At 39.2% G+C, this 26,448-nt stretch overlaps 1 protein-coding gene across 3 annotated transcripts in view; it reads left to right on the top strand.

Moving 5' to 3' along the window:
* Nucleotides 1–5,721: 5,721 nt before the first annotated feature.
* The window catches only part of VWA3B (von Willebrand factor A domain containing 3B), a 209,618-nt gene continuing 188,891 nt past the window's right edge, over nt 5,722–26,448 (top strand). For all 3 annotated transcript variants that reach the window (XR_004343390.1, XM_032592628.1, XM_032592627.1), the window contains exons 1-2: nt 5,722–5,904; nt 11,191–11,418. Coding sequence is in view for 2 of the 3 variants with exons in the window: in XM_032592628.1 (XP_032448519.1) it covers nt 11,223–11,418 (196 nt within the window). In the remaining variant the exon portion in view is untranslated. The remainder of the gene's footprint in view (nt 5,905–11,190; nt 11,419–26,448) is intronic.

The following is a 26,448-nucleotide window of genomic DNA, read 5'->3' as shown; positions in this document are numbered from 1 at the left end:
ACCGGCTTTGGAGGACACAAAGATGCCTCCATTTCTCTGTTTGAAGTTTTATTTATGCCCTTCTTGAAAGGGCATATTATTCTCTTCTTGAAAGGCACTGAGCTACACTTAAAGGCCCATTCCATATGCACCTGTAAAAATCTTAAGACCAGAGTAGAATAATTCTGATTGAGAGCTGAAAGAGGGGAGGAAGGCCAAGGATATCAGAAAGATACTCTGGGTGAGTTTAAGGCATAATAAAAGACAAAAACAAAAAAGTTTGCCCCTCAATCAAAGGCACACATTTCCATAGCACTAAACTCCCAGAGAAGCATAGGGCATTTGAAAGCTGACTTACAATTAACATAATGGTATCTTTAATAGATACTCTAGGAATATATAATCTTCACCTGATCATTTTTAATATTTTACAAAAGCTCTTGGCATATAATATTATAAACCCTATCTCTATGACAACATTTCTATCTGAAAAAGAAAATCTCAGTACAGTTGGGCCTTGAAACTGGGGCTAGAGGTCTGACATAAACAGTCAATTAACACATATTTTGTATGCTATACGTATTATATATTCTATTCTCACAATAAAATAAGCTAGAGAAAAGAAAATGTTATTAAGAAAATCATAAGGAAGAGAAAATACATTTAAGCTACTGTACTGTGGTTACTGAAAAAAAAATCATGTATAAGTGGACACACACAGTTCAAACCAGTATTGTGAAGAATGATTTATACACAGTTTTCTTTTTTCTTTCTTTCTTTCTTTCTTTCTTTCTTTCTTTCTTTCTTTCTTTCTTTCTGAGAGAGAGGGGGCACAAGTGAGTGAGGGACAGAGAGACAGAAGTGGGGCTCACCAGAGGTGGGGACCGAGCTCATCCCATGTGGGACTTGAACTCAGGGACTGTGAGATCATGACCTGAGCCAAAGTCAGATGCTTAACTGACAGCCACCCAGGCGCCGCCCTATATACAGTTTCAGATGAAGGTAGACCAGTATGTGTGTGTGTATTCTTGTCCAGCTGTCTGTATATTCCACATGCCCTTGCTCCACATTCCACCAGGCAACCTGTTCTCTACTTCATTTCCTCAGGAGATGGAAAGCAGAAAGCCTACAACTCTTTTTGGTTGTTGTCCTCCAAAGCCTAAGCCTTGGCTGATACAGCAAAGAGAAACTCCCACTGTCCAGGGATTATGCTGTGCTCCCCATAATTCCCCATCTCCTAGCAATGAGATGGGTCATGTGACTTGCTCTGGTCAGTGGGTTGTGAGTGGAAGCAAACACGAATGCAATTGTATGTGTGCTTGTTTTAACACAAAATGCACTATACTGCATGCATTTGTTCTGCAATTTGATTTAAAAAATCTCAAAGGTATATCTTGGAACTTTTTCTATATTGTAACAGAAAAAACAACTGATTCTTTTAAATTGCTATCATATCACAATGTGAATATACCATAATTTCAACTACTCCCTTATTGATGGACATAAAGATGATTTCCATTATTTTGCTATTTTGCATTATAAAAATACTTTTGTGTGTTCTCAAGGAAATCCAGCAGTACAGTTGCTTGGCAGAAAGCTATGTACTTCCACAATTTTCAGACAATGATTAAAAAAATATTCTATTAAATTCAATTTACTAGTATTTTACCCAGGATTTTTACAATTAAATTCATCAGTGAGAATGTTCTAATTTTTCTAATGTCATCCTCCTCCTCTCTTTCCTCTCTCTTCACTCCTTAAGAAGTGGGATCTAATTGGATCAGTTTCCAGGATGTTGATGGTGCCAAGTTTACAGTGTGTTTCTCTCTCTGGCACTTTGCTCTTTCCTCAAGGGGAAAAGAGGGAAACCAAACCACAGCTGACCTCTTCTGGTGGGCAGACCCTCTTTTCTTTCTTCCTCCCACATAAGCAGCATCACGTTTGCCCCTCCAGGTGTGGTAAGGAGCTGGTAGAAAGACCTGAGCTTAGAAGGAGAGAGGCCCTAGCTTTGTGCCCAAGTCCTGTACCCACACAGGGTTGCCAGGTCAACCTGTCCTAGGGTTATTTCCTAAAATAAGGAAATGTCTTATTGCCCATTGGCAGTGGCCTGTGTGTGTGTCCTTCTCTTTTCAGGAACCATAGGAAGAGGATGACCCAACCAAGGCAAGATCCAGGCCCATTCCTGAATATCATTTCCATATGATCAAAATCTCATCCAGGAGTATTCTCTTTGCCAGCTTTTAGTATAAGTATCTATTTTGAAGAGTGATTTTAAATTTCCAAGTGGAACTTTATTTTTTAGTTAAAATATTGTTCAATTCTTCTTAATTTAGTTATTAGGATATAGTAACAGACTAAAAGGCATCCAGTTCATTTTAAAACAATGGCACATTTGCAAAGTTAACAGGAAGTGTAGGAGGGAGAGGTAATTAGAAAACAGATCTGTTTGGGGTGTCTGGGTGACTCAGTCTGTTAAGCAGTCAACACTTGATTTCCGCTCAGGTCATGATCTCATGGTTCATGAGGTGGAGCTCTGTATCAAGCTCTGTGTTGACAGCACAGAGCGTCCTGGGGATTCTCTCTCTCCCTCTCTCTCTGCCCCTCTCCTGCTTGTACTCTCTTTCCCAAAATAAAATAAAAATAAAAATAAAAAACAAAACAAAACCAAAAAAAAAAAAACAAAAACAAAAAAAACCCACACCATACCTACTTTATTCCATTTAACATTGAGATGTGTGGTGGTAAAAACCCATTCAGGGCCAGGGAGGAGTTCTAAATGAAAACTATACAACTGGGATGACAGAAAATTTCTTTTGGAGAAATTTAGGACCAACAATTGATCAACATAGCATATAATTAAGAGGGCAGGGTGTTGATAAAAGCTGCCTGGGTTCAAATTCTGGATTCACCATTCACTAGTTGAGTGGCCTTGGGTCACCTAGTTGCCTAATCTTATATCTCAGTTTACTTATCTGTAAAATGGGGATAATCATAGCATTTTCCTTCTGGAGCTTTGTAAGGATTTAAAGAAGCGATATATATATAAAGTGCTGAGAACAAAGCACTTTAAGTGCTTTTAATAAATTCTAGCTATTATTTTAAATGTTGGTTAACCCTGAACATAGTAATTATCAAGAGTAGAACAGTTATGCCTAAAAGCTCTGTCCCTCCCAAAAGATGTTAAATTGAGAGCCACAGGTTTGCAGCCACTCCCCAAATAGTGAACAGTGAAGTGCAGAACATAATATACACAAATGTTCATTTGTACTTTGCCTTCCCCTGCTTCTATCCACCTCTCTCAAGGCAGCCTCTGACGGCCCAAACACCCTAGACCAACAGTGCCAACCAACACTCAGCCTCAACTGCAGTCTGACTCACTTGCTCAACTCCATCCTCCTCTTGTTCCTCTCCCCCTTCCTTCCTCTTCTGAGGAATGCTTCTGGGTTAAGTCCACCTCCAACTCTTTTTCACACACATATATGATTCCCTTGATCAATATTCTACTGCTCCTCTGATTCCAGTTCTTGCAGTGGGCTTAGGAAAACTGCTTTTCTTCTCTTTAGTGACCTCCCCCACCCCCAAAGATTCTAATCATGATCATAAACACAAGTAGTGCCCAGGATAGACTTGTTTAAAGAAAAAGAAAAGTGATTCAACCTGAAAAAACAGCACAAAGGTCAAGTAACAATGGAAAAGCTGTCACAAGGCAGTATACCACTGCCAAGAGTGCTAACTGACAATGGCTGCTCTGAGTCTGGACACGTGGAGAAAAATTACTGGGACTGGAGTGTCCATGAAAGGTTTTGTGAAGAGAGAAGAGCTTGAGCTGACTGTGAATGACCTGGGGGTCTGTGGCTCCCAAGTAGTGTGATCCAGATGAGGTGAGTGATCTGAGTAAAGGAATCTGTAGTCAGAGGCAGGGACAATAGAGTCTCTGCTGGAGCGTTTATGTTGGTGGGCAGTGGCAAAGAATCTGAAGGTAAGGATGGGAGTCAGATGGTAAGTGCCAATTACTGAGGTTGAGAGTAGGATGCAAGTGATCTGTGAAGTGCAAATTCAGAACAAATTTGTTAAAGTTCAGTACAATGGTATATCACAACTGTGCAAAAGGTATTCTTATTCCAGACCACCCAACAAACAAAAAGGAGGTGAATCATCCTGTGGCTAGCTGAATTCAAGTCAGAATCAACTATGCAGTACTGCAAAAGGACCTAATCTGCTCATTTGTCTATCTACAATTAAAGTAATTCATGTTTCACATTTTCGTATGAACTTACTCATGCAGGCACGTATATATAATTGACTAAAGCATAGAATCATCTGCAGTTACTTGCATATAAGTGGCAAGTGTCCCAGGAAAAGGAAAATGCACGGGGTGAAGGTGAGGATAGGAGTGTCTGGTGTGACTACGTAAGGCAGGGTTTTGGCTATGTGAATGTTTTGTGCTCTATCTAACCGCTGAGACCCAATATTAGTCTGGCAGGGTGGGGACAGCCAGGATCACTGTGGCATTGGTAAATGTGGGCGTGGCTGCTGTACTACTCTCCTTCTGAACACAACCTTTTTTTGTACTGTTGAATTTGTGTTTGTTCTTTAGTGGTGTGGTTGCAGGTGTCTTTGCAAGGTCAGCGGTATACAATCTAATAATGTTATGGAATGATTTTTGATCTGAGATCAAACATTTTGGTACTTTTAAAGTTATGAAGGCATTAAAAGAATGTAGGAAAATAACTCTGGGTAAAGTAGATTTTTTTTTGTTGGGGACAGAATTGTTCAGTTTGATTATTAACTATGTTTTATTTGATCTTTGATTCAAAAACCTACAAATGATCTGGTCACTTTTTGAGTTTTGTAACCTAAAACACACTTTAATATCCCAACATAGTAAAACAATACTTGCCTGTGGGATCTTTTATTAAGGATTTAAAGATGTATTTCGTAAGCACAATTTTATTTGAGTGACTGAGAAATCACTCGCATGTATTTTGAGCTCTTTGCTTACTTGATACAGTAAAAATAAGGTTAAAAACAAAGCCGAATGGAGAAAATAATACTATAGGAATACTCATATCTGATAGATAAGGGTATTTCGGTAATTGCAGCCCCTCCTCCAAAACTGCAGCTCACTGTCTCACCCGTCTAAGCTTCACATTCGCTCCACCCCTGAGCGATCTGTAACTGCCCCACCTCTTTAAGCTTCTTTCCCTCAACCGTAAAATGAAGAAAATAGCTCTTCACAGCGTTCAGGTGAAAATTAAACAAAATTACACAGGTGTAAGTGCTCTACACGCTGCAAAGCACGTACAGAAGTTAATTGCAATGTTTGCTGCAATGCACTGGCCTACCTCCCCCCTTGGGCGCCTTTCTCGCCCCTTACCCAGGCTCGTCAGTATGTTTATCTGCTTGTTAACTTAGTTAATAAATATTCACCGTCGTTGTTAATTTTCCCTATAACAGCAGGCATAGAGGGCAGTGCCATCCACCCTGTCCCCTAGCGTGGGGGCCCTTGCTTTGGGTCTGAGGTGGTGACCTTGGATGCCTCAGGAATCCGGCACACCCTCCTTCGCAACCTCGCCCCGAACCTTGCCTTAGAGCCCCGCCCCTTCGTCCCGCTGGCCCCGCCTCCACTGGGCGCACGCTCCGTGGGCGGGGCCGGCTCAGGGAGCCCTGCTGTGGTTGGCCGCGTCCGAGCAACCGGGGCTACGCCGTGGTCAACATGCTCTGAGTTTAGCTCTCGGGTCACAGAGAAATAGAACGTCTGGAGTCCTTGGAGCCAAGCGCCGACCCTTTGCCCGAGGGAGTTGGTGCTTTATCAACCAGGGGGATGCGCGTCTCACCCGCCCTCAGGGGTCAGAAGGCCCCCAGACAATGGGAGGGCGGCTGCTGAACAGGAACCGTCTTGTCTTTCATCCGACAGATTGCCTAGTAAGTGGGATGCGATCCCTTCCACGCCAGAACCTTCCAGGTGCCAAGGTTTCCAGCAGGGTGTGGAGGGAAGGCTTGCAATTATGCAGTTTCCGACTTGCACTGCCCTCCACAAAAGCTCAACGATTTTCCCAGGTTCACTTAACTATTTGGTTCTGTGGTCAGGCTGAGACACAAGGTACCGACCCCTCCTACTGCACAGGTCTAACCACCATACCCCACTCCCAGCGGAGCTCAGCCCCTCTGGTGGGGAACCAGTTTTCCTGCTTTCTGTCTTATCATAGGCCAATAGTAATAAGGTGAAGTTCGCTAGGCTTGGAATTAATACAAGGACCAAGAGATATTTATTTATTTATTTATTTATTTATTTATTTATTTATTTATTAATTATTTTATGTTCATTTTTGAAAGAGATTCCCATGTAGGCTCCGCACTGTCAGCGCAGAGCCCAACTGGCCGGCTCCATCTCACCAACCCTGAGATCATGACCTGAGCCAAAATAAAGAGTTGGACGTTTAGCCAACTGAGCCACTTAGGCACCCCCCAGGAGAAATTTATTTTTAAGAAATAGAACATGAATAGTCCAAAACACAGGGATTTGCTTGTGTCCAGATTTCTACAACTTTCCGTTCTGGGATATCCCCTCTCTCTCCCTTTCTTCTACACTTACATGGTTTTAACAATCACCTCACTAGGACAAACTCCATTGTCTTTTGCTCTTTTCATATGGACATAAAACTTAATTAGGCTTAGTTTCCACTTGGTAGAGTTTTCCTTTTATCTTCTTGGGAGCTCTTGGTTTCTTTCTTCTCAGCAATGACCTTCCTAAAGCAGCCCAGTTAGTTATTCTTAGATCTTCTTTTCTTGGCTACATTTTCTCAGCCGTGGGCCATTTCACTGTCCTTGCCTCTACCCACATTATTTGAGCAGATGATCACAGGCTAGCCTTGCTCTTTAAGGGCAAGAAAATGGAGGGAGAAGTAGATTAAGGGTTTCTGGGGGAGAGTTGCAGGAGGATACCCAAGCGGCTTGACCCAGCTTCCTTTCTCCCTGGAATAATTATAATTCAAAACTCACATAAATCACAAGATATATCCACCTAACCTACGCTTCATTTTCAGTAAGAATTAACAATGATATAGAAGTTTTGGGTGTTGATAACAAAACAGGAGTATACCGAATGTTTAATCTGAATTAATGGACTTGAAGTGCATTGTGCCTCAACCTCTGACTATGTAGGACCCAATCTCTTAAGCCATGAGAACTTCCCCAAGGTGCTCACCTCAGAACAACCTTGGGGCATCTCTTGGCTGCCCCCTATGGGCAGACTTCAGCAGTACAGACTGGCTGCACTTGGAGCCCCTTGTTCCCTTGGTTGGGGCTTTTGACTTCTGCCGACTTTACCTTTCTGTGTTCCCCCAAGCTCTGCCTCCCTGCTCTTACCTTCATTCTTGATTATTATTTTTGTCAACGTTTATTTATTTTTTTGGGACAGAGAGAGACAGAGCATGAACGGGGGAGGGGCAGAGAGAGAGGGAGACACAGAATCGGAAACAGGCTCCAGGCTCTGAGCCATCAGCCCAGAGCCTGACGCGGGGCTCGAACTCCCGGACCGCGAGATCGTGACCTGGCTGAAGTCAGACGCTTAACCGACTGCGCCACCCAGGCGCCCCAACCTGCTCTTACCTTCAGCTCAGACTTTCACTTCTTTTCTTTCTCTTCTATTTTTTTTTTTTGTTTGTTTATATTTCCACATTCTTTTTTGGAAATCCCTTCCTATTTCCCCAAACTTTAGCTCTTGAGATAGCTTTTGAAACTTAGGGCAGTGTTCAACTGGACTTGTTTCTTACTTCTGGATTCCTCTGTTCCCCAATCTGTAATAACCTCAGATGAAGAGATTCTGAAAAGTCATAGTAATAATAATAACAACATAGTAATATCTGGAAGATAAAATGTCTCTGTTAAAGAGACATTTCCCGATTTTAGCCTTGTTTGACCTAAAAAAAATTGCTGCCTTATTGAAAAATTAGGATTCTCAGGGTGCCTGGGTGGCTCAGTTGTTTAAATGTCCGACTTTGGCTCAGGTCATGATCTCATGGTTCCTGAGTTTGAGCCCCGCATTGGGCTCTCTGCTGTCAGCACAGAGCCTGTTTCGGATCCTCTGTCCCCCTCTTTCTGCCCCCCCATTCTCTCTCTCTCTCTCTCTCTCTTAAAAACAAACGTTAAAATTTTTTTTAAAAAATCAGGATTCTTAGTAATTCTGAGTGATCAGTTTAATTCAACACCCTTACAAAGTGCCTGCTGTATTTAAGGCACTGTACTGAGGACATTCATATAGTTTGTCCCTGCAATCATTGAACCTTTTAGTTTAGACAAGGCAAACCTGAAGTGCCCAAGGTCATATTGGTGAAGTGTCAAAGTGACAGTTGGAACTTTGCTGGAAACATGCTGCGGAAGGTTGGGGAGGCGGTCTGGAGAGGCTTAATAGAGGGAATAGAGTTTGAAATGGGCCTTGAACTCTAAGATTTCACAAAGGAGAACTGCCTGAGACCAGCTTAGGTATGGGAAAGCAGGTGGGCAGTGTGTGGAGGGGTTGCTTTGTTGGGTCATTTGGCATCATTGCTCTGGCAGGCTCCCTTGCTCTGACAGAGTATCTTTTTTTTTTTTTTTAATTAAAAATTTTTTTTTAAATGTTTATTTATTTTTCCCAGAGAGAGAGAGAGAGAGAGAGAGAGAGAGAGAGACAGAATCTGAAGCAGGCTCCAGGTTCCTAGCTGTTAGTGCAGAGCCCAATGTGGGGCTTGAACTCATGAACCGTGAGATCATGACCTGAGCCGAAGTTGGACGTTGAACCAACTGAGCCACCCAGACGCCCCCTGACAGAGTATCTCTTATACAGCCTGAGTAGAATGATCCCCTCTGTTTGGACGTTTAATCACCCGAGCCACCCAGGCACCCCTTTCTTCCTGTTTTCTCGGATTATTTCCATTTTCCAGGTTCTTTCATTTCTGACAATGTGGGTAGTCTTAGGCTTAAAAATCCTTAGTCAAGATCTGAATCAGAATGACTCATACAGTTTCTCAAATTCAATAGAGCCAACCAGACCTTTTTAAAAATATTTATTTAAACATTTTTTTAAGCCACGTGAGTGCAGGAGGCACTGGGGCATGCACCTTAGCTGGAGGATTCAGTTGTATTTTGTTTGGGATCAAGAACATGTTCGGGCCTGGGTGGCTCAGTTGGTTAAGCATCTGACTTCTGCTCAGGTCATGATCTTGTGGTTCATGAATTCAAGCCCCACATCGGGCTCTGCGCTGACAGCTGGGAGCCTGGAGCCTGCTTCAGACTCTGTCTCCCTCTCTCTCTGCCCCTCCCCTGCTCATCATGCTCTGTCTCTCTCTCAAAAATAAACATTAAAAAAAAAGAAAATCTTATATAAAAAAACGTATGACTCTTCTGAAACCTTCTTTAAATGTCCAAAATCCAGTTTAGGAGCTTTATAAGACAATTTGTATAGCTGTGCCCCCTTTTGAACCTCTGACATGTAGCTCCCTCTAGTAAGAAAAACATAGGAGGTGGGTGAGTGTGTGTCAGGGAAAAGAAAGATTAACTGGAAATGATGAGATAGTAAAAAATCTTTATTCTGAGATTACTTTTCTTGTTTCTATAGGAACTGTTAACCAAATTTAAAAGTTCTTCAGCTGGCAGTCTTTGTTGGACAGATCTCAAAAAGAAAGTTAAAGTCTGTTCTTGTTTTCACATTCTGTGAGTCTAAAGTCAGACGAGAAGCCCAAACTTAGTAGCTCAGACAACAGGGAACTTGAGGGTAAAACGTACTTGGAATAAAAGAGGGTATATAAACAAGGCACAATTACTAAAGGATAATGATTTCTAAATAATTTATTTGGACATAGCTCTTTGCAATCAAGTGCTTACCCACGAAAAACTCATTCATTGCTAATAATAATATTTGTAATATCTTTTTTATGAAAACTCCCTAGCCTATGTCCAACTGATTTCTTTTTTTTATTTATTAAAAAATGTTTTTTAAAGGTGATTTTTTTTTTTTGAGAGAGAGAGAGAGAGAGAGAGAGAGAGAGAGAGAGAGAGAGAGAGAGAGAACGCACAAGCAGGGGAGTGGCAGAGAGAGAGAGGGAAACACAGAACCTGAAACAGGCTCCAGGCTCTGAGCTGTCAGCGCACAGCCTGATGTGGGGGTTGAATTCACGAACCTTGAGATCATGACCTGAGTTAAAGTAGGATACTTAACCGACTGAGGCACCCAGGCGCCCCTGTTCAACTGATTTCTGTATTTGATTGCTCATACTGTAACAGAGTCGTGCAGGGAATATGTTTGGAGTTTTAGAAATGGGAAACTACTCTTGTTGAAGTTTTATAGTCCAGGGAACAAATTTATATGTGTTTCACACTCTGGGTACAGAGAAGAGCAGACCTTTGTCTTTCTCCAAGTTAATCAGGCCTTCCCTTGAAGTTGTGATGAGTGGGTTAAGATTGCATTACCGTCTGGCCACTCCTTTCCTCTTGTGCACACTAGCTATATTTAGGCGGGTCTAGATAAGTTTAATATGTAGCATATTGCCTTGAGTCCAGCTGGTCCCAGAACAGCTGGCTACATGATTCAGAATGTTTAAGTCCAACTTTAAAATAAAACATTTGGCAAGTGAATCCATGTATTCTAGCTGGGCTGAGCTGCAATCCAGTTCCCACGCTATCACTAGCTCCCAATTAGACACTCCACTTACAGAACAGGTGTGTTTCCTCTCAGGATTTTAGCCTCTTTATCCTTTGGAAGTGAAAGGTCAGGTGCAATTATAATTGGAATACTGATGTGTAATGAAGGTTCGGGAGTGAATGTTTATTTTCCAAAATGGAAGAACTTTGCATTTTTTCTGATTATGAAAGTAAATCCTCTTTCAGAAATGTTTAAATATTCAATGTAAAAATTTAAACAGTATGGAAAAGGCAAAAACTACACATATTCCCACCACACAGATAAAACTACTGTAACCTGTTGGTATTTACCTTTCTAGGTGTTCTTCTGTGTGTATAGGAGTATGGATGGATGCAGATTGAATTTTATGGATAAATTTTAGCAATATATGTGGGCATCTTTGTTGGCAAATATACATCTATATTAAAATTTTTAACTGGTAGATAGAATTCCACTTAATGGTTGCACTGTAATTTATATTAAACCAATCCCCTGTTGATGTTAGATTGGTTCCAAGTCTTCAGGAAGTCTGATTTTCACACTTGCCCTTATAGGAGGTCTCTGTGATTTAGATCCTAATTCCGAGATGGAGCTAGCAGATTCATCTTCCACCATCTCTGAGCAGCAGCTGCAGGGGCAAGAGAGACTAAGCAACACCAAGACAGATTTGGCCGGGCAAAGTCTCATCTCATCTGAGGAATGGCTTCAACTACATGGGCTTAAGAGCAAAAAATTGACCTTGAAACAGATTTTGTCACAGATCGGATTCCCACATTGTGAAGGTATAGTACTCACAAAGTAGTATCGGTAGTATCGGTTGGAGAACCCAACCAGCATCCCGTCCCGTAGCCTTGGAGGGGACACTGCATCAGCTCTGAAGGCCTCTCAAAACCACACACCTCTGAGCTTGTTCTGATCTCGCATCTTTATTGGTAAAAAATGTTTGTGCGTGGATCTCCAATATATGTTTTTTATATAGGTTTATGATTATCAGTCCACTTATAAAATATTAGTAATGCTGCATTTCATTCTTTGCCCTTTTAAAGATGAAATAAAAGTAAATAGAAGTTGTGCACACCACAGCAGACATCTTCTTCATCCCTTGGGATGTGCAGACCCCTTCAGGAGGCTGTTGATTAAGACAATAGCTGTGTATGGTTTCAGGGAGAACATGCTATTTTCCTGTCATAGCCTCTCTTTATGTGATATCATGGTCCAGTGTTTTTAAATACATTGGTTAGAAATTTGATCCTGAACTCCCAGTAGTATAGCTTTCCAACAGGGAGTATAGAAATGGGTGAGGGTGTATTTTGGTTTTGCTTTTGTTTTTTAATTTTTAATTTTTAATTTTATTTTAGAGAGAGTGAGAGTATGAGCAGGTGAGAGGGACAGAGGGAGAGAGTGACACAATCTTAAGTAGGCTCCACACTTAGCTTGGAGCCCCATGTGGGGTTGGATCCCACGACCCTGGGATTATGACCTGAGCTGAAATCAAGAGTCAGACGCGCAACCAACGGAGCCACCCAGGCACTCTGCTTTTGTTTATTTTCTGATGACATATTGATTTGGGTTGCTACTGAAATATAGGGCCCAAGGGACCAGGGATACAGAATATCTTACAGCTTGTGAGATAGCCCACCCAGCAGGAGTGTCCTGTCCAATGTATGAGTAACACCCTATTTGAGGAGCACTCCTTCAATCAGGGCAATTTCTATTACTTGGATTTTACTCAGTAATTTTGAATTAGCCAATTAATTAATTAATTAAGCATATATTTATTGAGTGGCCAATAATACTGTGGTTTTGAGATTTTTCACCAGTTCTCTTGGCAGCTTTGTTCTATACTGGTGATAAGGAAGGTGTAGGGGATGTGGTTGTTACAGACTGATCTGGAGGCCCATTCTAATGGCAAGAACTTTGCTCTTCAGGGTTCAGGCTGTGCGTTATTTGTCCTTCTGTAAGGGGTGGTACAACCAGCCCTATACCTTCTAAATACCTTTCAGCGAGGGCTGGGGGTGGGGCTGCCAGAGTCAGGGTCTATGGGATTCCTACATAAGGAAACAAACTGAAAGTTTTATCTTGTATTTCAAATAACTATAATTCAGTTATTAATATTAGCAAAAATAGCAGTTCAGTATATTTTGTCAAGGATTTTTCAATCTAAGGTCATGGAAAATACTGCTCTGTGATTTTCTTTTAATGCCCTTGTCAGACTATGGCATCAGGATTATGCTGGCCTCATAAAATGATTTGAAAGTATTCCTTCCTCCTGTATGTTCTGATGGTGCTTTTATATGAGTGGTATAATTTCTTCTGTAAATGTTTGATGGAACTCACCAGTGAAACTTACCTGAAGTTTTGTTTATAGGAAAATTTGGACAAGAATTCCATTTCTGTAATAGACATAGGGCTATTCAGATTTTCTGTTTCATCATGCCAATTTTAGAAAGTTTTGTTTTTCAAGGACTTTGTTCACTTCATCAGTGTTTTCCAATATATTGACAAAACATGTTTCATAATATTCCCTTAACACTTTTTTTAATGCCTGCAGAATCTATAGTGATGTTCCCTCTTTCATTTCAGATATAATTTGTGTTTTTTCTCACTTCTTTCTTGATGAGTCTTTTTAGCAGTATATCACAACTCTTTCCAAAGAACCAAATTTTGGTTTTGTTGTTTCTTTTTCCCTATTCTTTGTTTTTTATTTCATTGATATCTGCTTTGATCTTTATTATTTCTATCCACTTACTTTGAGTTTAATTTGCATTCCTTTTTCCAGCTTAATGTGGAAACTTAGGTAATTGATTTTAAGCCTTTCTTCTCCTTTCACATAGTCATTTAAAATTCCTCTAAGGATTGCTTTAGCTGAATCCAAATCTTGATAGGTAATATTTTCATCATTACTGAGTTCAGAATATTTTTTTCTCTTGTGACTTTTTTCTTTGATTCATTTTCAAAAGAAATGTTTAATTTTCAAATATTTTTGGATTTTTAAAGATGTCTGGTTATTTACTTCTGTTTATGTTAGAAAACATAGTAAGATTTTTGTCTTTTAAAATGTACTGAGATTTGTTTTATTGTGCACATTTCATAACACATCTGAAAAGAATGTGTATTCTGCAGTTGTGAGGTAATATTTATAAATGTTAATTTGTTCAAGGTAGTTGGTTTTATTGTATCATAGAGATGTTCTGTGTCTTCAGAGATATTTTTGTGTAGTGGCTTTGTCCTTTTCTTAGTTCTATAAGTTTTTTTCATGTAATTTGAAGCTCTAATAAGTACACACACACATTTAGGATTGCCATATCTTTCTGATGAATTTACAAATTTTAATAATTTTTATTTTTATTATTTTTAATATAATTTATTCTCAAATTGGCTAACATACAGTGTGTAAAGTGTGCTCTTGGTTTTCGGGGTAGATTCCCGTGGTTCATTGCTTACATACAACACCCAGTACTCATCCCAACAAGTGCCCTCCTTAATGCCCATCACCCATTTTTCCCTCTCCACAACTTCCCCATCCACCCTCAGTTTGTATTTAAGAGTCTCTTATGGTTTGCCTACTTCCCTCTCTATGTGTAACTATTTTGTTCCCCTTCCCTTCCTCTATGGTCTTCTGTTAAGTTTCTTCAGATCCACGTATGAGTGAAACATATGATATCTGTCCTTCTCTGACTTATTTCACTCAGCATAATACCTTTCCGTTTTATCCACGTTGCTGCAAATGGCATGATTTCATTCTTTCTCATTGCCAGGTAGTATTCCATTGTATATATAAACCATACCTTCTTTATCCATCTTCAGGTGATGGATATTTAGGCTCTTTCCATAATTTGGCTATTGTTTAAAGCACTGCTATAAACATTGGGATACGTGTGCCCCTATGAATCAGCATTCCTGTATCCCTTGGATAAATTTAATAGTGCTACTGCTGGGTCGTAGGATAGCTCTATTTTTAATTCTTTGAGGAACCTCCACAGTTTTCCAGAGTGGCTGCACCAGTTTACATTCCCACTAACAAAGCAAGAAGGTTCCCATTTCTCTACATCCTTGCCAGCATCTGTAGTTTCCTGAGTTGTTAATTTTAGCTACTCTGACTGGTGTGAGATAGTATCTCAGTGTGGTTTTAATTTGTAGTTCTTTGATGGTGAGTGACATGGAGCATCTTTTCATGTGTCTGTTGGCCATCTGGATATCTTCTTTGGAAAAGTGTCTATTCATGTCTTCTGCCCATTTCTTCAGTGGATTATTTGTTTTTTGGGTGTTGAGTTCGGTAAGTTCTTCATAGATTTTGGATACTAACCCTTTATCTGATATGTCATTTGCAAATATCTTTTCCCATTCCGTTGGTTGCCTTTTAGTTTTGTTGATTATTTCCGTTGCAGTGCAGAAGCTTTTTATCTTGATGAGGTCCCAATAGTTCATTTTTGCTTTTAATTCCCTTGCTTTTGGAGATGTGTCAAGCAAGAAATTGCTGAGGCTGATGTCAAAGAGGTGGTTGCCTGTTTTCTAGTGTTTTGATGGTTCCTGTCTCACCTTTAGGTCTTTCATCCATTTTGAGTTTATTTTTGTGTATGGTGTAAGAAAGTGGTCTAGCATCATTCTTCTGCATGTTGCTGTCCAGTTCTGCCAGCACCATTTGCTAAAGAGACTGTCTTTTTTCTATTGGATGCTCTTTACTGCTTTGTCAAAGAGTAGTTGGCCATACCTTTGTGGGTCCAATTCTGGGTTCTCTATTGTATTCCATTGGTCTATGTGCCTATTTTTGTGCCAATACCATACTGTTTTGATGATTACAGGTTTGTAATATAGCTTGAAATCCGGGAATGTGATGCCTCTTGCTTTGGTTTTCTTTTTCAACGTTACTTTGGCTATTTGGGGTCTTTTGTGGTTCCATACAAATTTTAGGATTGTTTGTTTTAGCTTTGAGAAGAATGCCAGTGCAATTTTGATTGGGATTGCATTGAATGTGTAGATTCCTTTGGGTAGTATTAACATTTTAACAATATTTGTTCTTCCAATCTATGAGCATGAAATGTTTTTCCATTTCTTTTGTCTTCTTCAATTTCATTCATAAGTTTTCTATAGTTTTCAGCATACAGATCTTCTACATCTTTGGTTAAGTTTATTCCTAGGTATTTTATCGTTCTTGGTGCAATTGTAAGTGGGATCAGTTTCTTGATTTCTCTTTCTGTTGCTTCATTATTGGTGTGTAAAAATGCAACCGATTTCTGTACATTGATTTTGTACCCTGGGACTTTGCTGAATTCATGTATCAGTTCTAGGAGTCTTTTGGTGGAGTCTTTAGGGTTTTGTATGTAGAGTGTCATGTCATCTGCAGAAAGTGAAAGTTTGACCTCTTTGCCAATTTGGATGCCTTTCATTTCATTTTGTTTTCTGATTGCCGAAGCTAGGACTTCCAACACTATGTTAAACAACAGTGGTGAGAGTGGACATCCCTGTCGTGTTCCTAATCTCAAGGGGAAAGCTCTCAGTATTTCCCCATTGAGGATGAAATTAGCTGTGGGCTTTTCATATATGGCTTTTATGATGTTTAAGTATGTTCCTTCTATCCTGACTTTCTTCAGGGTTTTTATTAAGAAAGCATGCTGTATTTAGTCAAATGCTTTTTCTGCATCTATTTGATAGGATCATATGGTTCTTATCCTTTCTTTTATTAATGTGGTGTATCACATTGATTGATTTGCAAATATTGAACCAGCCCTGCAGTCCAGGAATGAATCCCACTTGATCATGATGAATAATTCTTTTTACATGCTGTTGAATTCAATATGCTAGTATCTTGTTGAGAGTTTTTGCATCCATGTTCATCAGGGATAATTGGCCTGTAATTCTCCTTGTTTGTGGGGTCTCTGTCTGGTTTGGGAATCAAGATAATGCTGGCATCATAGAATGAGTCTGGAAGCTTTCCTTCTGTTTCTATTTTTTGGAATAGCTTGAGAAGGATAGGTATTAACTCTGCTTTAAATGCTTGGTAGAACTCCCCTGGAAAGCCATCTGGCCCAGGATTCTTATTTGTTGGGAGATTTTTGATAACTGATTCAATTTCTTTGCTGGTTAGGGGCCTGTTAAAATTTTCTATTTCCTCCCGTTTGAGTTTTGGTAGTGCGTGGATGTCTAGGAATTTGTCCATTTCTTCTAGGTTGTCCAGTTTGTTGGCGTTTAATTTTTCATAGTATTCTCTGATAATTGTGTTTCTGTGGTGTTGTTTGTGATCTTTTTTTATTCATGATTTTATCTCTTTGGGTCCTCTATGTTTTCTTCTTGAGAAGTCTGGCTAGGGGTTTATCAATTTTGTTTATTTTTTCAAAAAACCAACTCTTAGTTTCATTTATCTGTTCTGTTTTTTTGGATTCTATATTGTTTATTTCTGCTCTGATTGTTATTATTTCTCTTATTCTGCTGGCTTTGGGGTTTCTTTGTTTTTCTGCTTCTAGTTCCTTTAGGTGTGCTGTTAGATTTTGTATTTGGGATTTTTCTTGTTTCTTGAGATAGGCCTGGACTGCAATGTATTTTCCTCTTAGCCTTTAGCCTTTAGCCTTAGCCTTATCCTTTGCTACATCCCACAGGATTTGATTGTTGTTGTTTCATTTTCATTTATTTCAATATATTTTTAAATTTCTTCTTTAATTGCCTGGTTGACCTGTTCATTCTTTAATAGGATGTTCTTTAACCTCCATGCCTTTGGAGGTTTTCCAAACTTTTTCCTGTGGTTGATTTCAAGTTTCATAGCATTGTGATCTGAAAGTGTGCATGGTATGATCTCAATTCTTTTATATTTATTGAGGGCTATTTTGTGACCCAGTATGTGATCTATCTTGGAGAATGTTCCATGTGCATTTGAGAAGAAAGTATAGTCTGCTGCTTTAGGATGAAAAGTTCTGAATGTATCTGTCAAGTCCATCTGGTCCAGTGTATCATTCAGGGCCATTGTTTCTTTGTTGATTTTCTGTCTAGATGATCTGTCCATTGTTGTAAGTGGAATATTAAAGTCCCCTGCAATTACCACATTCTTATCAGTAAGATTGCTTATGTTTGTGATTGTTTTATATGTTTGGGTGCTTTCAAATTTCGTGCATAAACATTTATAATTGTTAGCTCTTCTTGATGGATAGACCCCATAATTATGATATAATGTTCTTCTCCATCTCTTGTTATAGCCTTTAGTTTAAAATCTAGTTTGTATGGTATAAATATGGCTACTCCAGCTTTATTTTGACTTCCAGTAGCATGATAGATGGTTCTCCATCCCCTCACTTTCTTTTTTTTTAATTTTTTTTTTCAACGTTTTTTTTTTTTATTTTTGGGACAGAGAGAGACAGAGCATGAACGGGGGAGGGGCAGAGAGAGAGGGAGACACAGAATCAGAAATGTGCTCCAGGCTCTGAGCCATCAGCCCAGAGCCTGACGCGGGGCTCTAACTCATGGACCGCGAGATCGTGACCTGGCTGAAGTCGGATGCTTAACCGACTGCGCCACCCAGGCGCCCCATCCATCCCCTCACTTTCAATCTGAAGGTGTCCTTAGGTCTAAAATGAGTCTCTTGTAGACAGCATATAGATGGGTCTAGTTTTTTATCCATTCTCATACCCTATGTTTTTTGATTGGAGCATTTAGTCCATTTACATTCAGTGTTATTATTGAAAATATGGGTTTAGAGTCATTGTGTTATCTGTAGGTTTCATGCTTGTAGTGATGTCTCTGGTCCTTTGTAGTCTTTGCAACATTCCACTCACAGAGTTCCCCTTAGGAACTCTTGTAGGGCTGGTTTAGTGGTATTGAATTCCTTCAGTTTTTGTTTGTCTGGGATAACCTTTATCTCTCCTTCTATTCTGAATGACAGCCGTGATGGATAAAGGATTCTTAACTGCATATTTTTCTTATTCAGCACATTGAAAATTTCCTTCCACTCCTTTCTGGCCTTCCAAGTTTCAGTAGGTAGTTCTGCTACTACCCGTATGTGTCTACCCTTGTAGGTTAAGCCCTGTTTATCCCTAGCTGCTTTCAGAATTCTCTCTTTCTGTTTGTATTTTGCCAGTTTCATTATAATATATCATGCAGAAGATCGATTCTGAAGGGAGTTCTCTGTGCCTCCTGGATTTCAATTTCTGTTTCCTTCCCTGGATTTGGGAAGTTCTGAGCTACAATTTGTTCAGGTACACCTTTGGCCCTTTTCTCTCTCTTTTTCTTCTGGAACTCATATGATATGGATCTTGTTCTGTTTCATTGAATCACTTAGTTCTCTGACTCTCCCCTCATGGTCCAGAATGTTTTTATCTCTCTTTTTCTCAGCTTCATCTTTTTTCATAATTTTATCTTCTATTTCACCTAATCTCCCCTCTGCTCTTCAGTCCTCACTGTCATTGCCTCTAGTTTATTTTGCACCTCATTTACAGCATTTTTAATTTATCATGACTATTTTTTAGGTCCTTAGTCTCTGCAGCAATAGATTCTCTGCTGTCTTCTGTGCTTTTTTCAAGCCCAGCGATTAATCTTATGACTTTTATTCTAAATTCTTGTTCAATTATCTGTTTTTTGTTTATATTTGTTTTGATCAATTCTTTAGCTGTCATTTCTTCCTGGAATTCTTTTGAGGAGAATTCTTCTATTTCGTCCTTTTGGCTAGTTTTCTGTCCCTCATGTGTTTAAAAGCTTGTTATGTGCTCTGCACCTGTGAGCACTGCTATGTTAAAGAGGGGTCATATACTGTCCAGGGCCTGGCCCTTCAGGCGGTGTTTTTTGGAGAGTGTTATGCTCTCTGTTATTGTGACTTTGGCTACTTTATCTCCCTACTGTAGTGATGTTTTGGACCCTCCACTAGGTGTGCCTTGATTTGTTCCTTGAAGTTGCTGTGGGAAGGAAAACAAACAGAAAACAACAACAAACACATAAACAAAAAAACGCAAAAACAAAAAACCAGAAACACCAGCTATAAGTAAAAAACAGGGTGGAAGCTGTGCTGATGGAAGAGGCCTTATCCCATACAAAGAGAGAAATGACAGGGGCCAGGAAAAAGAGAAGAAAAATTGACCAGATAGAGAAACTATATGGTTTAATCCAGAGAGAGAAAAAGGAAAATAAGGAGGTGTCTAACATGTATGAAGAGAATAGATTAAAAAATATGTCTGCTTAAACAAACCAAAACCAGAGTGACCAGACTAGAGGAGGGAAGAGATAAGAAAGAGAACAGGAAGGAAGAATATACATATATAATAAGAATTGTCTGAGAACTAAACCAGACAATGCAAGAGCGCTGGTCTGTGTTGTAGACTCTAAATCTAAAGTTCTCTCTTGACCAGCAAGAGAGTGGATGCAGAATTAAAAGCAAGAGATGGCTAATGTCCAGGAAAAGACAAAAGCCCTGAATAAGAGTCCTTGCTCTGTATTTATTAAGATTAGAAGGCTTACAAACCTGATGGGCATGCACAAAGAGACAATGAATCTGTGAACATTAACTCATGGGCATGAGGAAAAGGGGGTTTTGAAGATGTATGGTGTTTGGGGTTTGGGTTACTATGAAATAAAACCTGGTGCTGGGCAGATGGGCAGATGGTTGTTAACGGCAGACAGGAGGCACCATGTCTGTTTATCTTAGCTAGCCTAGGGGATGAGACAGATAGAGCATATAACCTCAGGGTTAACAAGGCACCTTTCTTTTGTTAATCAGCTCCCATCTGGGTAGCTTCACCTGCAGTGCAGCAGTCTATAGCCCTATTTACTCCTTTACCTAATTTAGTCCTTCCCTCCTGTGAAAGCAGCTTTCTGCTATAGTACAAAATTGGGAGACACTTTTGCCCTGAATACCTAATCTTGTTTACCTCATATGCCTTTGTATTGGGGGTCTTTGCTCCCCCCACTCTATTCTGGGGGACTTTGCCCCCCTCTGGTCTATCCTGGGGGTCTAATCTTGTTTACCCAAGCTTGGATGTGAGCATCCTATGACTTTGTAATTCTTTCTGCCTTGTTAACCCATTGGTGCAAGCCTAGGGAATTTCTAGGCTTATTCCTCACAGGTCTGGAGGAGGGGCTGACTGGTTTGTCACTGTCAATCCCGCTCCAGTAGACATGCACTTACCAGGCACAGAGGGGTGTGGTTTGGTGTAGGTGGGTCCCACCTCCACTGTGGGCTCACTGTCCACTGTCAGTTCCCTGAAGCCCTGCCTTGGTGGTGGTGGGGAGAAAAATGGCGACACCCCAGTGTCTCCTCCATGGACCGGGTGTCCCCAACAACTCTGTTCAAGCCGTCCTCACTGTGTTGCAGGTGCAAACGAGGCGGTTTGTCCCACTCTGCTGACTCCTGTGCCTTCCTGGCATTGGGCTGGGATTTAAACCCTGATGTCTTTAAGGTTCCCACTCCATCCACCCTGGTTTCGGGTAAGTGCTGCTTTGCACTGCCCCATTTATGGCCTCTGGCTGGTGGACACAGGCAACCTTTGCCCTTTGAATGGCTACATACCTTCTTCCCACAGCACTCCAGGGAGGGGATTGCTTTCTCCCATTGCGCACTATGCCTCTGAACTAGTTACTGAACCAGGGCTGGCTCCCTTCCTCCCCAGGTACTCAAACAGGGCAGCTGGCCCCAGTCTGGAGAAAGCCCCACAGTTAGATTGGATCTTTCTCCATCCTGGTCCATGGTTTTTCTCTTGTCCAGATACCGTATTACACTTTCCCAGCCTCTTTTTCTCTTCCCTTTGTCTCTCCACAGAAGGGGATCCCTCCCCTCCTTTCCTCTGCCTCCTGTTTTATCTCTCCCAGTTCACAGTCACGCCGGTATGGCCTGTCATGTTGTCCCCATGGGTCCCTGGAGGCGTCTCTATCACTTTGCAGCCTGGACTCTTGGAGTTCAGAATCCTTTGGCCTCAACACTGCTGTGTTTGAGAGATGAGGGAACTTCGGATCTCCCTACTTCTCCGCCATGTTGGCCCCTCCTCCCTTAATAATTTTTAAATGTCCTCTTTATCTCAGATGATAGTCCTGGTTTTGACATTTACTTTAATATTGATACAACCACTGCAGCTTTCTTAGGCTTCATTTGTACCTGGCATATATGTTTACAGTCTTTAACTTTCAAGCTATCTGTAGTCTCTAAATTTTTCCATTTACATTTCAATAGGCTTTTTATGTATGCCCTTTTTGTGTTTTGTTTTCAGTGGTTGCTTTAGTGATTATATCCTTAACTTGTTATAGTCTGTCAAAAGTTAGCTTTGTACTACATCATGTAAGGTGTAAGAACCTTGCAACAGTATAACTCCACTTACCCCCCACTCCTGTCCTTGGTATTATTGTTTAATGTATTTTATTTTTATATACATCATAAACCTCACAAGCCGGTGTTATGATTATTGCTTTAAAAAGTCATTTGTCATTTAAAGAAACTGAGTGGGAGAAAATAGCATTTTACATCCACATATTTACTATTTATAATATTCTTGCTTCCTAGAAGTTCCATCTGGTATTTGTTCCTAAAGAATTTCTTTGAATCATTTCTTGTAGTGCAGGTCTGCTGGTGACAGATTTTCTTAGTTTTTGTTCATCTGATACTGTTTTTATTTCACCTTCTCTCTTTTTTTGAATGATTAGTTGTTTGGTTGATTGATTGGTACTTCTTATTCTGAAATTATGATAGCTTTACAGGAGGTTGCAAAGATGATATAGACAGAACCCAAGAACCCTTCACCTAGTTTCTCCTAATGGTTACATCTTATAAAATTTGGGTATAATATCATATCAAGGAGTTTGACATGGATGCACTGTGTGTGAATAATTCTATGTAATTTTACCACTTGTGTAGATTTGTGTAACCATCACCACAATCAAGATACAGAACTGTTTATTACCACAAAGATCTCCATTTTGCTACCCTGTTATAGTCGTACAGACACTGTAACCCCCAACATCCTTAACTCCTAGCAACTACCAATCTGTTTTCTATCTCTAATTTTCTCATGTAGAGAATGTTTATATAAATGGGATCATGTAGTATTTGACCTTTTGAAATTGGCATTTTTTCACTTAGTATTATTTCTTTGAGATTCATCCAAGTTATTGCATGTAGCAATGGTTTGTTTCTTTTTATTGTAGTTGTATTCCAGGGTATGGATGTACCGCTGTTTGTTTAGCCAGTCACCATTAAAAGACATCTGCGTAGTTTCCAATTTTAGGCTATTACAAATAAGTCTGCTACGAACAATTGTTTACATGTTTTTGTGTGACCATAAGTTCTCATTTCTCTGGGATAAGTGCCCAGGAATGCAAATGCTACATGGTATGTTAAGTGTGTGTTTAATTTTTTGTTTTGTTTAGTTTTATTTTGTTTTGTTCAGAAACTGCCAAACTTTTACAGGGTGGCTATGCTATTAACTTCAGTAATATATGAGAGAGACAGTTTCTCCACGTCATCATCAGCATTTGATATTGTCACAATTGAAAAGTTTTAGCTGTTCATGGCGATTAAGGAGTGCACTTACCCTGATGAGCACAGGGATGGAAGTGTTCAGTCACTATATTGTACACCTGAAACATAATATTACACTATATGTTAACTAACTGTTATTTAAATAAAAACTTAAAAAAAATAAAAGTTTTAGCTGTTCTAATATTTTCTAATATTTGTGTAGTGATATTTCATTGTGGTTTTAGTCTATGTTCGCCTAATGTCTAGTTTTGTTGAACACATTTTCATGTGCTTATTTGCTGTATATCATCTCTGGCAAAATGTTTTTTTATTTATGTCTTTTGGTCATTTTCTAATTAAGTTTTTTTAATGTTGAGTGTTGAGAGTTCATTATATATTCTAGATGTGAGTCCTTTTTCACATATGTGGCTTACAGATATATTTTCCTAATCTATAGCTCATCTTTTCATTCTCTTAACAGAGTTTCTCAGAAAAGAAGTTAATTTTGGTGATTTTTTTTATTTGATGATATTTTTCTTGTGTGAATCTTTCTGATGCTCAAAGTTTTCTCCTATTTTTGTTTTACTACAAGTTTTATAGTTTTCTATCTTACATTTAGCCCATGATCAATTTGAGTTACTTTCTGTAGAAGTTTCACTTTTGGACTATGGATATCTAATCGCTCCAGCAACTTTATTTAAAATTAAATAAAAGGCTTTTGCACAGTGAAGGACAATAAAAAGGTTTTCAGTAAAAAGACAACCTACTGAATGAGAGAAGATATTTGCAAATAGTATATGCAATAAAGGGTTAATATCCAAAATATATAAAGAACTTATACAACTCAACACCCAAAATGCCCCAAACAACCTGATTTAAAAATGGGCAGAGGACTTGAATAGACATTTTTCCAAAGAAGACATACAGATGGCCAACAGACACATGCTCAACATCACTCATCATCAGGGAAATGCAAGTCAAAACCAAATAAGATATCACCCCACACCTGTCTGGATGACTAAAAAAAAATGCAAGAAATAACAAGTGTTGGTGAGGATGTGGAGAAAAGGGAACCCCCATATACTGGTGGTGGGAATGTAAATTGGTACAGCCACTGTGGCAAACAGTGTGGAGGTTCCTCTAGAAATTAAAAATAGAAATACTATATGACCCAGTAATTCTACTACTGTGTATTTACCCAAAGAAAAGGAAAATATTAATTTGAAAAGGTATTTGCACCCCTGTGTTTATTGGAACATTATTTACAACAGCCAAGATATGGGAGCAACCTAAGTGTTGATCAGTAGACAAATGGATAAGGAAGATGTGGTATATGTATATAATGGACTATTATGCCACCATAAAAAGGATGAGATCTTACCATTTGTAACAACATGGATAGACCTAGAGGTATTGTGATAAGTAAAATAAATGACACTGAGGAAGATAAATACCATATGATTTCACTAATGTGGAATCTGAGAAGCAAAACAAATGAATTAACAAAAAGCAGAATCAGGTCTATGCAGAGAATAAACTGATGGTTGCCAGAGTTGGGATGGTGTGGGGAACACAAGAGACCAGTTAGAGAATGAATAAGTCATGGGAATAAAAGACACAACAAAGGGAATATAGTCAATGATACTGTAATAGTGTTGTATAGTGACATATTTTAGCTACCCCTGTAGTGAGCATATTGCATATTGAGAGGTTGAATTACTGTGTTGTATACCTGAAACCAATGTAACATTGTGTGTCAACTATACTAAAATAAAATAATAAAAGACTGTCCATCTTAAGAATTGCTTTCACATCTTTGTTAAAAATTAGGTGATTGTACTTGTGTGGGGCTATTTCTGGGTTCTCTATTTTGTTTTATTTGTCTATGTGTCTCTCTACCACTACCACACAGTCTAGATTACTGTAACCATGTAATGTCTTGAAATTGGGCAGACTGATTCCTCCACTTTATTCTTTTTCAAAATTGTTTTAGCTACTCTAGTTTATTTGCCTTTTCATAAAAGTTTAGAATAACTATGTCTATGTCTAAATATTGATGGGATTTTGATAGGAATTGCATTAAACCTGTATATCAATTTAAAAATTTTTTAATGTTTATTTATTTTTGAGAGAGAGACAGAGACAAAGAGTGCGAGCAGGGGAGGGGCAGAGAGAGAGGGAGACAGAATCTGAAGCAGGCTCCAGGCTCTGAGTTGTCAGCACAGAGCCCAATGCGGGGGTTGAACTCATGAACCTTGAGATCATGACCTAACCTGAAGTCAGACTCTCAACTGACTGAGCCACCCAGGCACCCCAGACCTGTATATCAATTTAAGTATAATTGACATCTTTATTATAGTGGGTCTTCCAGTCCATGAATGTGGAATATCACTCCGTCTATTTACATCTTTTATTTATTTCATCAGCTGTTGTACTTTTCAATATATGTCTTGCACATGTTTTGTATTTTATTTTTCTAAGCAATTGTAAACGCTGTTGTGTTTTTTATTTTGGTTTCCACATGTTCATTGCTAGTATAAAGAAATATGGCTAATTTTTTAATGTTGATTTTCTATCCTGTGACCTCACTGAAATCACTAATTCTAAGAATTTTTTTTTGTTGCTCTTGATTCCTTGGGATTTCTAGGTAGACCATCATGTCCTCTCCAAATAGGGAAAGTTTTCATTCTTCCTTTGTGATCTATATACCTTATATTTCCTTGTCTTACCATGTGCTGGATAGAACTTTCAGTACTATGTTGAACAGTAGCAGTGAGAGTGGGCATCCTTACCTAGCATCAGGTCTTAAAGGAAAGCTTTCGATCTTTGACCATTAAGGATAAAGTTAGCTTTAAGTTTTTTGTAGAATTAAAAAAAAAACAAGTTGAGAAATGTTCGTTATATTCCTAATGTGTTGAGAATTTTTATCATGAATGGATGTCGAATTTTGTCAGATGCTTTTTCTGTGTCTATTGAAAGGATCATGTGGGTTTTTTTCTTTGCTAGCCTGTTAATTTGGTTGATTCTATTGATTGGTTTTTGAATATTGAACCAACGTAGCTAATACATTTTTGCATATGTAATAATGAAGGATATTGGTCTATAGTTATCTCTTTTTTTTATAACTGCCTTTATCTCTTTTTGGTATCAGGGTAATATGGGCTTAATAGAATGAGTTGGAAAATGTTCCCTTGTCTTCTATTTTCTGGAAAATATTGTGTAGAATTTTAATTACTTCTTGTGTGTTTGGTAGAGTTCTCCAGAGAACCTATCCAGGCCTGGGGATTTCTGGTGTAGAAGTTTTTGATTACAAATTCATTTTCTTATTAGGTATAGGGCTAGTCAAATGATCTATTTTAGATTAAGAAAGTTGTGGTAGTTTGCGCTTCTTGTG

This window comes from Lynx canadensis, chromosome A3 (assembly GCF_007474595.2).
Source record: "Lynx canadensis isolate LIC74 chromosome A3, mLynCan4.pri.v2, whole genome shotgun sequence".
Lineage (NCBI taxonomy): Eukaryota > Metazoa > Chordata > Mammalia > Carnivora > Felidae > Lynx > Lynx canadensis.
This window is presented reverse-complemented; position numbering and strand designations above follow the sequence as displayed.